This window comes from Scylla paramamosain, chromosome 18, assembly GCF_035594125.1.
Source record: "Scylla paramamosain isolate STU-SP2022 chromosome 18, ASM3559412v1, whole genome shotgun sequence".
In the NCBI taxonomy this organism is placed as follows: Eukaryota; Metazoa; Arthropoda; class Malacostraca; order Decapoda; family Portunidae; genus Scylla; species Scylla paramamosain.
The window spans coordinates 2,321,006-2,335,264 of NC_087168.1; the positions used below are offsets into that span (position 1 = coordinate 2,321,006).

At 43.3% G+C, this 14,259-nt stretch overlaps 1 protein-coding gene across 1 annotated transcript in view; it reads left to right on the forward strand.

Annotated features, from left to right (window-relative positions):
* LOC135108991 (uncharacterized) overlaps positions 1-13,208 on the forward strand; it is a 98,538-nt gene extending 85,330 nt beyond the window's left edge. Inside the window, exons 7-14 of the mRNA XM_064019922.1 lie at positions 7-110; positions 940-1,021; positions 4,802-4,972; positions 5,354-5,538; positions 6,386-6,496; positions 7,690-7,926; positions 8,304-8,442; positions 12,252-13,208. Coding sequence (XP_063875992.1) covers positions 7-110; positions 940-1,021; positions 4,802-4,972; positions 5,354-5,538; positions 6,386-6,496; positions 7,690-7,926; positions 8,304-8,442; positions 12,252-12,680 — 1,458 coding nt within the window. The 3' untranslated portion in view covers positions 12,681-13,208. The remainder of the gene's footprint in view (positions 1-6; positions 111-939; positions 1,022-4,801; positions 4,973-5,353; positions 5,539-6,385; positions 6,497-7,689; positions 7,927-8,303; positions 8,443-12,251) is intronic.
* The last annotated feature ends 1,051 nt before the right edge of the window (positions 13,209-14,259 follow it).

Genomic DNA, 14,259 nt, shown 5'->3' on the forward strand with positions numbered 1-14,259 from the left:
CCTCAGGTGGGCGTGGTGGACCAGCTGGATAGTCTGGGCGGCCCCGTGGAGGACTCTGTTTTCTACAAGCCTTTCGTCCTCATGCCGCGCACCATCACCACCGAGCAGAGGTGTGTGTCTGTGTGTGTGTTGGGGAAGGGGTAATCGGGGCATGTGTGTGTGTGTGTGTGTGTATGTGTGTGTGTGTGTGTGTGTGTGTGTGTGTGTGTGTGTGTTGGGGAGGGGGTAATCGGAGCATGTTTGTGTGTTTGGGGAGGGATGTTTGTGTGTGTGTGTGTGTGTGTGTGTGTGTGTGTGTGTGTTGGGAGGGGGTAATCGGGGCATGTTTGTGTGTTTGGGGGGGGATGTTTGTGGACGTGTGTGTGTGTGTGTGTGTGTGTGTGTGTGTGTGTGTGTGTGTGTGTGTTGGGGTGTGGGTTGGTGTGTCTTTTCGGATATTCTCTCACTCTCTCTCTCTCTCTCTCTCTCTCTCTCTCTCTCTCTCTCTCTCTCTCTCTCTCTCTCTCTCTCTCTCGCTTCTAATGTAGTTTCTAGTTATATACGTACTGCATATTTACTTATTCTTTTATCTCTACAGTATCTCTCACTCTTCATAAACATATAGCCTTTTCTTCATTCTGCAGTAATAAATTCATTTTTGTTATACATCATGACACAGATTTTATCGCCTTATAAATATCGCCATTGATTCGCAGTGAATCGCCATTGATTCGCAGTACCTAAGATCACAATTTTCCTTGAACAAAGTCTTCTGGCTCCTTCAATAACTAAATGACCTTCTAGTGGCTTCCTTTTATTGCCTTTCACTTCGCCGTAAAGCAAAACGTTCATTAATTCCTTGCACGTATCTAAGTTTCTCAGTCTTCATTACCTTGCACTTCGCCGTAAAGCCAAACGCCCATTGATGACTCGCACACTTCAGTCCCTCATATCTCACAGAACCACACTGAGGCAGCAGGCGCAGGAGAGGATCAAACAAGACCTGCTTCCCTCCTTCAAGAAGATCCGCGACTTCATAGTGGTGAGTTGAAGGAGGCTCGGCCAAAAATTCCCTTCTCCTGTTCAGATGTTGTGTTACTGCTGTGGATATATGCAGGTGTGGAAATTTTTTTTTTTTTTATGATGGAGTTGCTATAGACGTGTGTGTGTGTGTGTGTGTGTGTGTGTGTGTGTGTGTGTGTGTGTGTGTGTGTGTGTAATAATAATAATAATAATAATAATAATAAACGGTTTATTCTTTAGGCAGTCAACAAACTGAAAATGTACATTGGGGGTAGGGAAATACTTGACATTAATCCTAAAGGTAAGTCAAATCTAGAAGAGACTATTGATTGATGGCTCGCACCATGGTGGGAATCGCACTGAGTCTGTACCGGTCCGTACGTGGCGCCTTTAGGGGCGTTATCTTATTGTGGTGTCTGGTGGCACGAGTAGGGCGTGGCGCGTCAGGCGGCAGCATGTTTCTGAGACGTGGATGATTCAGAAGTCCCCTTCCAAACTTCTCTAGAGCCTCACTGTACCTGGTGGATAGTCTGGACAGCTTCAGGGTGTTCAGGGCTTCTTCATAGGTGGTGTATGCAGGGCCAAGGATGACCCTGCACTCCCTTTTCTGCACACTCTCCAACTGTAGCTGTTGAGTTTGTGTGAGGGAGGAGGACCACGCTGGGGAGGCGTACATGAGTTTGGGGAGGATGAAAGTAAGATACACCCCCCTTAACTCATCTGTCGGCGTCCCCAGCTACCTGAGTCTGCGCAGCATGTACAGCCTGTAGGTAGCTGATCTTATGGTGCTGGCGACATGCTGCTTCCAGGTCAGCTGGTCGTCCACCGTGACTCCGAGGAGCTTGGCACATCGGACTACCTGGAGGGGGTGAGGGCCCACTGAGAGCTGGGGAGGGGGCACTGGTACAGAGGAGGTACAGAAATGCATCACCACAGTTTTGTTGTGGTTGATGGTCATCCTGCTCTCCTCCGTCCACGTCTGCAGTCGCTCCAGGATCGCTTGCAGTGGCGAGTAGTCCGGGTTCTTGGTGGAAACTGGGACACCCACGGTGCAGTCGTCCACATACTTCCAGCGATGGGGGGTGTCAGTGAGGGCGTCGTTAATGAGGAGGAGGAAGCATAGAGGACCCATCTTGGTCCCCTGGGGGACCCCACAAGTCAGCTGTTGGAAAGTAGAGACAGAGCCTTGATAGCGAACGGCCTGACGCCTCCCTGTGAGGAAGTCGGCTAGCCACGCTATCAGGTTAGGAGGGAGACCCAGACTCACTGCTTTGCTGATGACAACAGTGTGATCAACAAGATCAAAAGCCTTTTTGAAGTCCACAAAAGCAACAGCTAGAGAGGTGTTTCGCTTGTCCAGGTGGCTGTGGATGAATTCAAGGAAGCTGGTCAGGTAATGGGAGGTGGAGGTGGCTTTAATATTTCCAAACTGTCTGATATCCACGGTATTACAAATTTTGGTGTAGGCCCAGTCATATATAAAATCTTCACAAATAAGGCTAGGGATGGGGGTGATAGAGACTGGTCTGAGGTCATTGAGTGACTGTGGACTGGAGGTTTTGGGGATGGGGGTGACGTAAGATGTCTTCCAGTCCTCGGGGCAAGAGTGTTGGGAGAGTGAAGCGTTTATTATTGAGCATAGCGGTGTTGCTAGCTCTACAGCAAATTCCTTGTAAATTTTTATAGGAAGGTCAGTGGGTGTGGTGGATCTTGGTTTGAATTTGAGTATTCTCTTAAAAACATCCACCGCCTGGACACTGGGGGGATGAGAGGGGGCCGGAAGATAGGCAGGAAGCAGAGTGGTGTGGAGGGGAGGAAAGGTTTGACAGATAGCAGCAAAGTGATCGTTCATCTCCTGAGCCGCGAGAGTAGCAGGAAGGTGTGAGGTGCAAGGAAGAGACGAAGTGTGTGTGTGTGTGTGTGTGTGTGTGTGTGTGTGTGTGTGTGTGTGTGTGTGTGTGTGTGTGTGTGTTTGCTCCCGTGACAGAGAGGTAAGGAGTGAGTGAAATCTTGCACCAGTAACTTTTGCCTACGCGGAGATTAGAATTATAATATAACTTTAAATGCATGTTTGTTTTTTTACAGCTGCATGATGGTAAATTTTTTTTATACTCCCAACTCAAAGTACAGGTTCGTACATTACTAATCCGTTCACAGTTCCTTAAGTAAGTAAATTGAAATAGATCTCCACTGCCAAGTATAGAACGTTAGAAGAAAATCCACAGCACACACACACACACATACACACACACCCCAGACTGAGTCCACACTAAGTCTCTCACCAGCTCGCCGCTCTTCTACTGTGAATTTGTCTCCAGCTTCAACCCTCATAATTTCAGCAAGTTTTGTTTACTAATAGAATGAATGCAAATAAACACAAGTCTTGCAGTGAACGAAGAATGAAAGAGTTTGAGTGAATATGTAAGTATACGTAACTAAAATCATTTAAATCCAACTGAGTGCAGTCTTCCATTGCTACTTTGTCTACTGAGTGTCTCTGCCTGTCCTTCCCGCGGCGACACGAGCCGCAGTCAGCCCAAAGGTGCGCGAGTACCGGACAACACGATATGTTCTCATAAATGTGTGTGCTTCGTTCTTATTGCGTTTCACCTGTGGTCTAATTATGCAGTGTATTCAGAAGACAATTCCTTACAGGGTGAAGTAGTTTATGCAATGATGATTATAGAATTGTATAACTTTTTTTTTAACATGGTCCTTCATGTTTGTTTCATTTTCGACAAGCATGTTTGCGTTCTATAATCATTAGTTATTTTAGTGGCGATAGACAAGATACAAATGATCTCCAGTGGCGATAGACAAGATACAAATGATCTCCAGTAAGGCAGAAACAAGTGTGCCTCACCAGAGCACGTGTGTTGCCAGTCATTTTGTTCAATATTCTGATACTTTCAAAAATGTGTCAGAAAATGCAGGAGGCTGTCTTATAAATACGTCAAAAAGTACAGAAGACGGTCATCTAAATATGCATCTGAAAATACAAGAGACTGATACTTAAATGTGTCACAAAGTACATGAGAACTGATTTTAAATGTATGCCACAAAACACATGGGACGGTCATCTAAATATGCACCACAAAACACAATGGACGGTTATTTAAATTATACTCAACAAAATACTAGAGATGGTCATCTAAGTATGCGTCATAAAGTTCAAAGACTGTCATTTAGATATGCGCCACAAAATACAAAGTACAGTCACCTATAGTGGAACCAGACTAACTTGGTCCTCGGAGTGTTGGCTGTTCCTGGCCCACATTGGTGTCACGTTCAGTCGACAGGCATATGAACACCTTTCTCATACTGTTATCCTTTGCCTTAATTATTCAAAAAATTAGAAGTTGTTTTAAACGACTTCATGTCTCTTTGAATGACTCTTTTTGATGATGGAACAACGACGCTGTTTATCTTCCGGTACACTTGGCAACGCGTATAGGCCGTGCGGGGTTGCCATCCCAGTATCCTTGACACATGAATCCTCCAGGCCGCGCCCTGATGGCTGTGGTCAGGTCACTCCGGGGTTGAGGTGGCAACAGCGCGGAGAGGTGCACCCAATACCTCGGGTACCAAGTTATGGTCTGGTTCCACTTTTATGACAAAATACAGGAGACTATCACCTAAACAAACTAACTTCTCACTGTAGCACCACAACAGCACGTACAGTAACCCAATTCAGTTCTTTACAAATACAGCAAAAACCTTCCTTTATTTACTTTTCATCAGATGAGTCCCTGAAATGTGAACGAAGTAAGGAAAAGTTAAGTGCAGCGTCTCTCAACAGGACCAGTACCTGCCGGCCACGCGCTCCGAGGTGGCGGCGTCGTCGCTGCCCGGAGGAGAGGAGTACTACCTGGCGTGCCTCAGATTCTTCACCAGCACCAACCTCACGCCGCAGGAGATCCACAACCTGGGCCTGACGGAAGTGGCCAGGGTGGAGGAGGAGGTGCAGAAGGTAGGAGTCCATAGGGAAAATAGAAAACTGTTAGTGTCTAGCGAGGGCATCTGTTGGATTCCAGGGTTATTCATTAATAGAAATCTGTTTCCCGAGAATATTGATAATAAGGCTTAAAACTCTATAATTTACAAGTAACTGGTGTTGCGAATGTGTTCCAATGCTCAACAGTTTCAATATTGAAAAGGCAAACACTTGGCTGGGAAGGTAGGAAATTTTGGCTTTGTTGTTTACTTCTTCAAGAAACTAACTGCTGATGGTAACAAAGCAGCAAATAGTCCTAAATAAGTTATCTTTTTCTTATATATTATTCAAGAAAAACCATCACCTGAGTGGATTGACTGTGTAAGGCACCACTGACGCTCTGCCTCCCCCACACAGACGGCTGCTGAAATCGGAATGGAAGGCAAGACTTTCTCTGAGATCGGCGAAGCCCTTAAGACTGACCCGGCACAAAGGTTCGGCAGCAAGAACGACCTCCTAGAGACCTTCAGAAACACCATCTACAATGTTATCTATCCCCGGGTGCAGGAAATGTTCCCCAGCCTGCCGCCGATCAACATCACGTAAGCACAAGCACTTCTCTCCTCTTGAGAATGTAATACTTTCCTAGGTGCTCCCCGTGTCTTTAGATTCCTGCTTTTTTCCAACAAATGTGTTTAATTTGTTGTCCTTTGTATGCTGCAGAAAAGCACCAGTCAAGATTAGAAAGAAGTATAATAATATCCATCATAAAAGTGTTGCCTTATACATGTGACTCTTGGTTTACCCGATATAAAGGAACTTGCAGGCATCATGAACAGAGATCGTGTAAGGAAGCAGCATTAAACTAATGGGAAGAAAGTGTGGGTAAAGGAACTGGACCTGTTAAATTGCACTGTTTCGTCCTTGAATCCATAACAAGTGAACAATGCTAATGTCTACAGTTTGTCCTTTAGATGTAAAAGCTAAACTAATAGAAATGCAGAAGAAAAATGGAAAATATAAAAAATCTCTTCATATTTACGTTTGCACAGCGCGAATGAGCGGTTGGACTACATCGAGCTAGACTGGAAACTGACGTAAATTCAGTGTTTCAACTCGTGTTAAATCCTATTCGTGTAAAATATAAAAAGTCGTGTAAACGGAGTCAGCTGTACCTTTCAAAAAGAAGTCTCGGCCAGTTGTGTGTTCTCTCAGGCTGAAAATGGTACATGTGTGTTGGTGATCTCTTAGTTTATTCAACTCCCTGTCTCTCCTCTCCCAAACCCTCCTTCCCATGCCTCCCTCCTCTCACGCGTCCACCTCCTCAGGCTGACAGTGGTACATGTATGTGTGTTGGTGATCTCTTAGTTTATTTAACTTTCTGTCTCTCCTCTCCCAAACCTTCCCTCCCATCCCTCCCTCCTCTCACGTCTTCTCCTCGCAAAACAGAGTTGACGGGGATGACAACCCACAAGCCATCTTCGCGATGTACTCAGGGCCCTCCATGGACGGCTCGCGTCTCGGCTCCTTCATCCTCAACACTTACTCCTATGACGTACGGTGAGTCCAGCCTGCGTCCCGTCACCACCACTATCACCACCAGCACCATCGCTACCGCCGGCATTCTTTCCTCAACACGTCTTCCCCTTTACTTTCCTCATTTCCACCTCCCTCCATCCCATTTCTATTCAGTACTCTAAAAAATAACACAGTTTATCTATTTTGTTTTCCAGGTAAATTTTTTTATAGCAGTACGTAACATTTTTCGTTTTTAAAAGTGTAATTTTCTTATCCTACTTGTGTGTGTGTGTGTGTGTGTGTGTGTGTGTGTGTGTGTGTGTGTGTGTGTGTGTGTGTGTACATTAGATGTATGAGAGTTTCTTGTGTACATGTGTGTGTGTACAAGGGGAGGTGGGTTGTTGCCTGCATATCATTAATTAAAATCCGGATGAACGCACAGATCCTGATGCAGAAGTCTACTGTTAGTCAGAATTGTGTGAAATTAGCGACCTTTAATTAACTCAAGAAAATCTCTGGATACAATACACGACTCACAGACTTTAAGGGAGCTGCCATAGGTCTCAATATAATCATGTAATCACACCTTAAGTAAGAACGTAAAAAGATCACCGAACCATCTTCTTACCTTATTAGTCGCTGGTGGTGGCCCCTCTTACGTGTTTTCGCTAATAACTTCTGAATTGCACATTTTATTTTCCTTCAGGCCCAACTGTCTAGTCTCTCTCCATTCCATCTCCCCATCTAATCCCTTGTCTTTTCATAGTTTTCCTCACCGCCACCTGTCTCCACTACGTCACCCTATGCAGCTGTATCATGTCTTTCTCAATTCCATCTCCCCATCTAAGCCTTCGTCTCCCCCTATAGTTCTCACCGCCACCTACCTCCTCCTTGCCATCTTCACAGATCACCCTCTTCCACCCTGGCCACCTGCCCACATCACCTCAGACTCGTTTCTCTTGCCTTCTTCACGATTGACGCAACTTCTGCCTGCCTTCTGATGTCCACATTCCTTCCTCTCTCTCTCTCTCTGCCCCAGTGATGCTCCCATCAACCATCGCAGCATTCTCATCTCTGTCCTCCCCAGCTGTTTCTCCTCATTACTCCTCCGCTCAGGCTTCTGTTATACCATACAGCAGTGCCAGTCTCACAACTACTGTGTATATATAGAGAGTTGACCAATTCGTGCATGCGTGTTTGTGTACCGGCGCCTTTATCAGTGCATGTCATTCCAGTAAGAAGTACGAAGTGATGGCTCTCTCCCTTCACGAGACGCTGCCGGGCCACCACCTGTACAGCTCCTACAGACAGATGAACCCCTCTACACCCAGCTTCCGCAAGTACATCGACTTCACCTTTTACACCAACGCACCGGCCAGATTCCCGCTGCACACCGTGTTGAGTGAGGGCTGGGCTCTCTACTCAGAGTTCCTTGGGGAAGAGCTTGGCCTGTACACAGACCCCTACCAGAAGTGAGTGTCTCTGCCTCAGTGCGTCGCCATAGAACACTGCAGGATCTCTCTCTCTCTCTCTCTCTCTCTCTCTCTCTCTCTCTCTCTCTCTCTCTCTCTCTCTCTCTCTCTCTGTGACAAACAATTTTTTAGACCTCTGTGATCGTCATGCCTTGGGTGTTTGTGTAAGTGGCGTGATATCTCTGATCGTTAGAAACCAACGCGCTGATCGACCTGTCACAGTATTTTTTCTTATTATTAAGGAATTGTCTAATGGTCAGTGAGAGCTTATATTGAGTAGCCATGAACTGTGCAGCTGAATTTCTGTAAGGCAATAGTGCGTACATGTATAGGAAGTAATTAATGGCGAATGATTAATGAAAATTCCCCTCATACAGGATGGGCCGCCATTCGTTTGAGCTGCTGCGCGCCAGTCGTCTGGTGGTGGACACCGGCATGCACGCGTTGGGCTGGTCCAGGGACAGGGCTGTGGCCTTCCTGCTGGACCACACGGCGCTGTCAGAAGAAAGTATACAGGTATACACACATGTTGATAATCAGCTTTCATTTCTTGTGTGTGTGTGTGTGTGTGTGTGTGTGTGTGTGTGTGTGTGTGTGTGTGTGTGTGTGTGTGTGTGTAACTGTATCAAATCTTGCAATAAGCATAGCTTCCATGGTTCAACAACTCTAGAGAAAGGAGAAAATAGTGCAAAGAAACTAATACAGCGCACGTATCAAAAGTAGACATCACACCGACAACCCTTCAGATCAGTTCTCGCAGTTCTTCAATGTGAAAAAAATAAATAAATAAATAAAAAAATAAATAAATATATATATATATATATATATATATATATATATATATATATATATATATATATATATATATATATATATATATATATATATATATATATATAATTTAAAGATGTCATTAAGATAAAGACCTAAAGATTCATAGTGTTGAATTGTGGTGATTCAATAATAGAGAATCTCATGAAGATTTGCAATTATATATATATATATATATATATATATATATATATATATATATATATATATAGATAGATAGATAGATAGATAGATAGATAGATAGATATAGATATAGATATATATATATATATATATATATATATATATATATATATATATATATATATATATATATATATATATATATATATATATATATATATATATATATAATTGCAAATCTTCATGAGATTCTCTATTATTGAATCACCACAATTCAACACTATGAATCTTTAGGTCTTTATCTTAATGACATCTTTAAATTATTTTGTTTCACTGTATGATGACAAGTCTGTGTGTGGCAATCTCTCTCTCTCTCTCTCTCTCTCTCTCTCTCTCTCTCTCTCTCTCTCTCTCTCTCTCTCTCTCTCTCTCTCTCTCTCTGAGCTGCAAATATTTTTATTCAACTTTCTGTGAGCTATTTATGAGAAATCAGCTTTTTTTTTTCAGAATCATCTCCCGAATTTACATTTGTTCTGGACGTTCACTCTCTTTGGCCCGATTTTTTTATACATGGTGTTAGTAGTTACTAATACCAATGTAGCTGATTCTTAATACGTCTCATTTTTTTAAAGTGTGGTGTTAAGTGTCAACTCGTTGGAGATACCACAGGTTTCTACAAGAATTGTTGGTGTGTCCTACCCCTCCCCAACAAGAAACACCAATGATATTCACGATTCATATGCGATTGAAAGTTATGTTAAAAATATGATAATATATCAGTATACTTATATACTAAAGGAAAATAGTATTCATCATCGTAAGGAAGAAATTGAGGTGTTTATAAATGCGGCCGTTCGGGCGCCTTTACCCTTGTGATTTACGGTTCATTTACATTGTGCGGATCCGCCAGATTGAAAGAGCTGTCAATTTCCATCACCTCTCCAAGGTTTACAGCATCTTCATATGATAAGTGCAACATTGATTTTTTTTTTTTTTTTAATGCATAAAACATGAGGTATTCTTGGTCAGATACCTGTTATATGCTCTAAATGGGCTTTATCAAGCTTGGGCTAGTAAATAGCATTACCCAGTAGATGGAAAAAAAAAATCGTATTTATTTAACTGTATATAGCACATCATATTGAGAATGTGAAATTTTGAACTGGATCGACAAAGAAAAACAAGATAGGCTATATATGTTACAGGAGCAGGAGATTGTAGGCTACGCGGTGGTTGGCTAGTCGGTTATTATTAGCTAGTACATCTCACCAATTTCATTATGAAACCACTATGGTAATATTCTAGAGATCTTTTCCCCCGTTATTATCGATTGTTTCAGTTCCATTCTTTCGCACACTTGAAAATGAGTCAATTCATGACAAAAGAACTGACCACGCCAGCACTAAAAGAGAGAAAGGCATGGAAAATTTAAATACATCACTGGTGCCTTCAACACGCCTTATCCATCCACTACAAACATGGTTACATCTTGTAATTTAAATTCTTCTCTTTGAATATCTGCCTAACATTCGCCAAACTCTGCGTATGCCAATCATGCACATAAATCATTTATTTCTCTCTCTCAGTGCTGTACACATACATTGTTAGATGAAATATTTCGGGTTTTATGGTAATAGACCTAGCCTACTTGTTTTGTGACAGTGATTATTCATTTATCAGCAAAAATATGATGCTTTTTCTTTTAATCATGATCTCTCCATTGAAAGGATTGTCAATTTAATTAATAAACTGAATTAATGTAAACCTAGCCTAACAGAAGCAAGCCTACCCCTCTGATGGAAATGGTAATGTTATTTCGATTATTTTCTCTTAGGTGACAAATTCCATACACCCTATGTGTATGTGAGGATTATTACAATTTTTAGCCAAGGAGGCGCAGCAGATGAAATAAGGGTGACAGGTAGTGAAGTTTTTATCAGCTGGTGAAGTGAATTCACGTCGTCATCCAAATTCTTCTTTAATTTCATCATATTACTATTATAGCTTACAAAATGTTATTGTATTGTTAAATAGTTTTAATATACAATTTAGGAAGTAATACAACTACAAGAGGATAAGAACTTGTGATATTTGCAAGAAATAAATGCATTAATTAGTAAGCTCCACTGGGGAGATCCAGCAGTTCCCAAGCCAGCGTTACCAAAGGTTCCAGTTTCTGGTAATGATCAAAACAAACAACACCGCGAAAAACGTCCGTGAAATCGGATCTGTTGTTAGTGTTGGACACCACAATTCATTGGTAACGATCACAACAACAGGAAGCGACTGTGAAATAGGCCCTGTCTCGTCCCTTTCAGCGTTCGTGTTTGAGAATTCACGTTATTCAGATTTCATCACGTTTTGAAATCAAGCCATGGTTGCAGGGATGATGTTACTTCGACTATCTATTTCCCTGTGGAAGACTTTAAAGAACAAATAATTGAGCACTGAAATGTATGTCAATTTTGAAAAAAAAAAAAAAAATTTAGTATTGAGTTAGTAGTATTAATTATTAGTAGTAGTAGTGCACCACAACATTCCGTTGCTTATCAAGCTATTACACGTCTTTGTCTACAATGTATCGAGAGCGAATACTAAATCGGCTAATTTTCTCCTCACAAACATTGTCTCCACCTTTAGACAACGCTTGTACGTTATCCACATGCTGCGTTCATCCGCTGGACCTTTAAGCTTTGGAGGGATAGAAACTTTCTTCCACTCTGGTCTCATTGCTGTAATATAAACTGAGACAGTCGTCCGTCCCCACGCTCCACCCTTCCCGCGCTGTTTGGAAGAGTTATAAACGAATAAAGTAGAGGCCAGTACAGTAAAAGCCACTCAGTACTCACATCTCTCACTGGAAGACCGTGGCCTGGAAACAGCTGGACAAAGTGCCACGCGGTGTGGAGAAAAGTGACACACTTTCTAATATATAGCAGACGAAGGAATGACATTTTTTGTTTATGCTGAAAGTTACTCTTACTGGCATCTAACACTGGATTTTTTATTTTATTTTATTTTTTTTTTTTTTATCAGAATATAATAAAACAAAGTATGAGTAAATGATGTGGAGTGAAGTCTGGACATAGTGAGGGTGTGGCAGCCTGGCGCTAGCCAAGCAGCCAGACTCCGTTCGGTCTATTGTGGTAATGCAATTTCCTCCAATGGGACATTGCACGCTGTGTAGTTTTTGCCTTCATCAGTAAGCCTTCCGTGCTTTCAGCCCTGAACATAGCAGCCTTAAGACCTTCAGTGGAACACTGTCAAGCAAGTCTCCATTAGAGCTTCCAAAATCTCGCACCTTTCTTATCTTTCCCAACCTTCTCTCACTATGGTCCTGCTTTGCAGCTAAACACTGACCATCCTTCCAGGGAGAAGTCAACAGGTACATCACGTGGCCGGGGCAGGCGTGCGCGTACAAGGTGGGGGAGATCAAGATCAAGGAACTGCGGCAGAAGGCGCAGAACGCCCTGGGCAGTCTGTTCCGACTGTCGGACTTCCACGACGTGCTGCTGGGCTGCATCGGGCCGCTCAAGATCGTGGAGGAGTGTGTCGCGAGCTACATAGAGCAGACAAACCTGGAGATAGAAAAGGGGGGAGAGGAGAAAGGGGAGGAGGAGGAAAGTGAAGGTGGAGACAAAGATGAACACGAGTCCTCAGACCCAAGAGAGCAAGGCGTGGATAGTGAGAGTGTGGCCAGCGAGGACGCGGCTGGCGGGCGCTCCAGCGTGGCGGGCAGCAGCGTGCTGGTGTTGGTGGCGTGCTGGCTGGCCACGCTGCGCGCCGCGCACTACAGATAGTGCCGCAAAGCGTGCGGCGCCGCGCAGCGCCACACTGCGCCTCGTGATGCGTGAGTGTACAGCTGTACATTGTCGCCTGCCTGTTTGTACATTAGTACGCTGTGTAGCTTTCTTGTCATGTCATAGTCATATATTGTATATTTCTTTTCCTCCAGATGAATGTATTTAAAAAGACTTGTGTAGCGGTGGCATTATCCTTCATTATCACCGAGTGAGTCTATATGTGTCCTCAATGTTGGAGGGAGGCTCTGTGTGAGGCAGTGTGTGAACTGTGGGCGTGTCTAGTGATGTGGACGCTCCCTGCCAGTCTTGGCCATTGTGTTTGCTGCGGTGTGTCTTTGTGAACCTCAACCTACGAGTCTGCCTTCTGTGTGTGTGTGTGTGTGTGTGTGTGTGTTCGTCTATCTTTTCTTCTGTCCGTCTATCTGTTCGTCTGTCCGTCTGTGTCTGAACGTGTATGCATAACTCCCTTTTGGAGTTGATCATAGAATCTGTCAAGCTGAATAAAGTCCCTTTATGCAAAACCTGTCCCAGACTTTGTATACGAGAGGGATTGAAGTCACCTCGATGTGGAAGCTGAGCCCAAAATTGTGTCTTACGCCACAGTGATGTTAGCCTTGCGTTCAGTTGATATTCTAAGGTGTTTATTTGTCCCACTGTTGCCATTTTTATCTTGCCTATGCGACCTTTCCTTCCCCGCACCTCGGTATCCACAGCTGACTTATATTTCATTGCTTGCACCAGAATGATCACGTGCTTTCACTTCTTCCAAGATGTGAATGGTCGGGACACACCTTGCCCACCTTGCCCAGCCTACACACATCCTCAGTCCACCAAGAACGCCTCTTTTTCTGCACCACAGCCTTCCCTTCCCATCATTGGTCACATCCCTTCACATTGTTACCCAGCCGCTCCTCAACCCATTATACATCACATACCGTACTCTCAGGTTACGAAATGTTAATGAATTGACAAAGAACTGGGGAATCTTGAGGTGAGTAAGGATGTCATAACCACTGTGATCTCTTGGGAGTTTCTTATCATTTACATCGAGTGTGCTGAGGAAACTAAAAGCACGTACTTTTAAGCATTTTAGGCTTTCGTAAAGATTAATTTGAACTAAACATGTAAACACTCATGAAACTTCCCCCCACCCTACCTTCCAACAGAGCCGGTTAGAAGTCGCCCGAACAGTAGCGCCAAAATATTTAAGAATACGAAAAGTAAAGGCAAACAGAAGAGAAGTTCGTTGTTGTTTGTTTGTCGCATCCATAAAAATTTATCGATGAGGATGATATATGCAAGTTAGTAGATACGTTTCATCCAAGAACTGCCACGTGTAGGTCTGTCGGCTTCTTGCAGCTTCCCTTGTTTTCTTACGTTCTTAACAAATTTATGGATGAAAATGATCCATAAAAATAATACGTAGGTCTGACGGCTTCTTGCTGCTTCCCTTGTTATACACACACACACGCACACACACACACACACACACACACACACACACACACACACACACACACACACACACACACACACACACACACACACACACACAAAAAAAAAAAAAAAAATATAT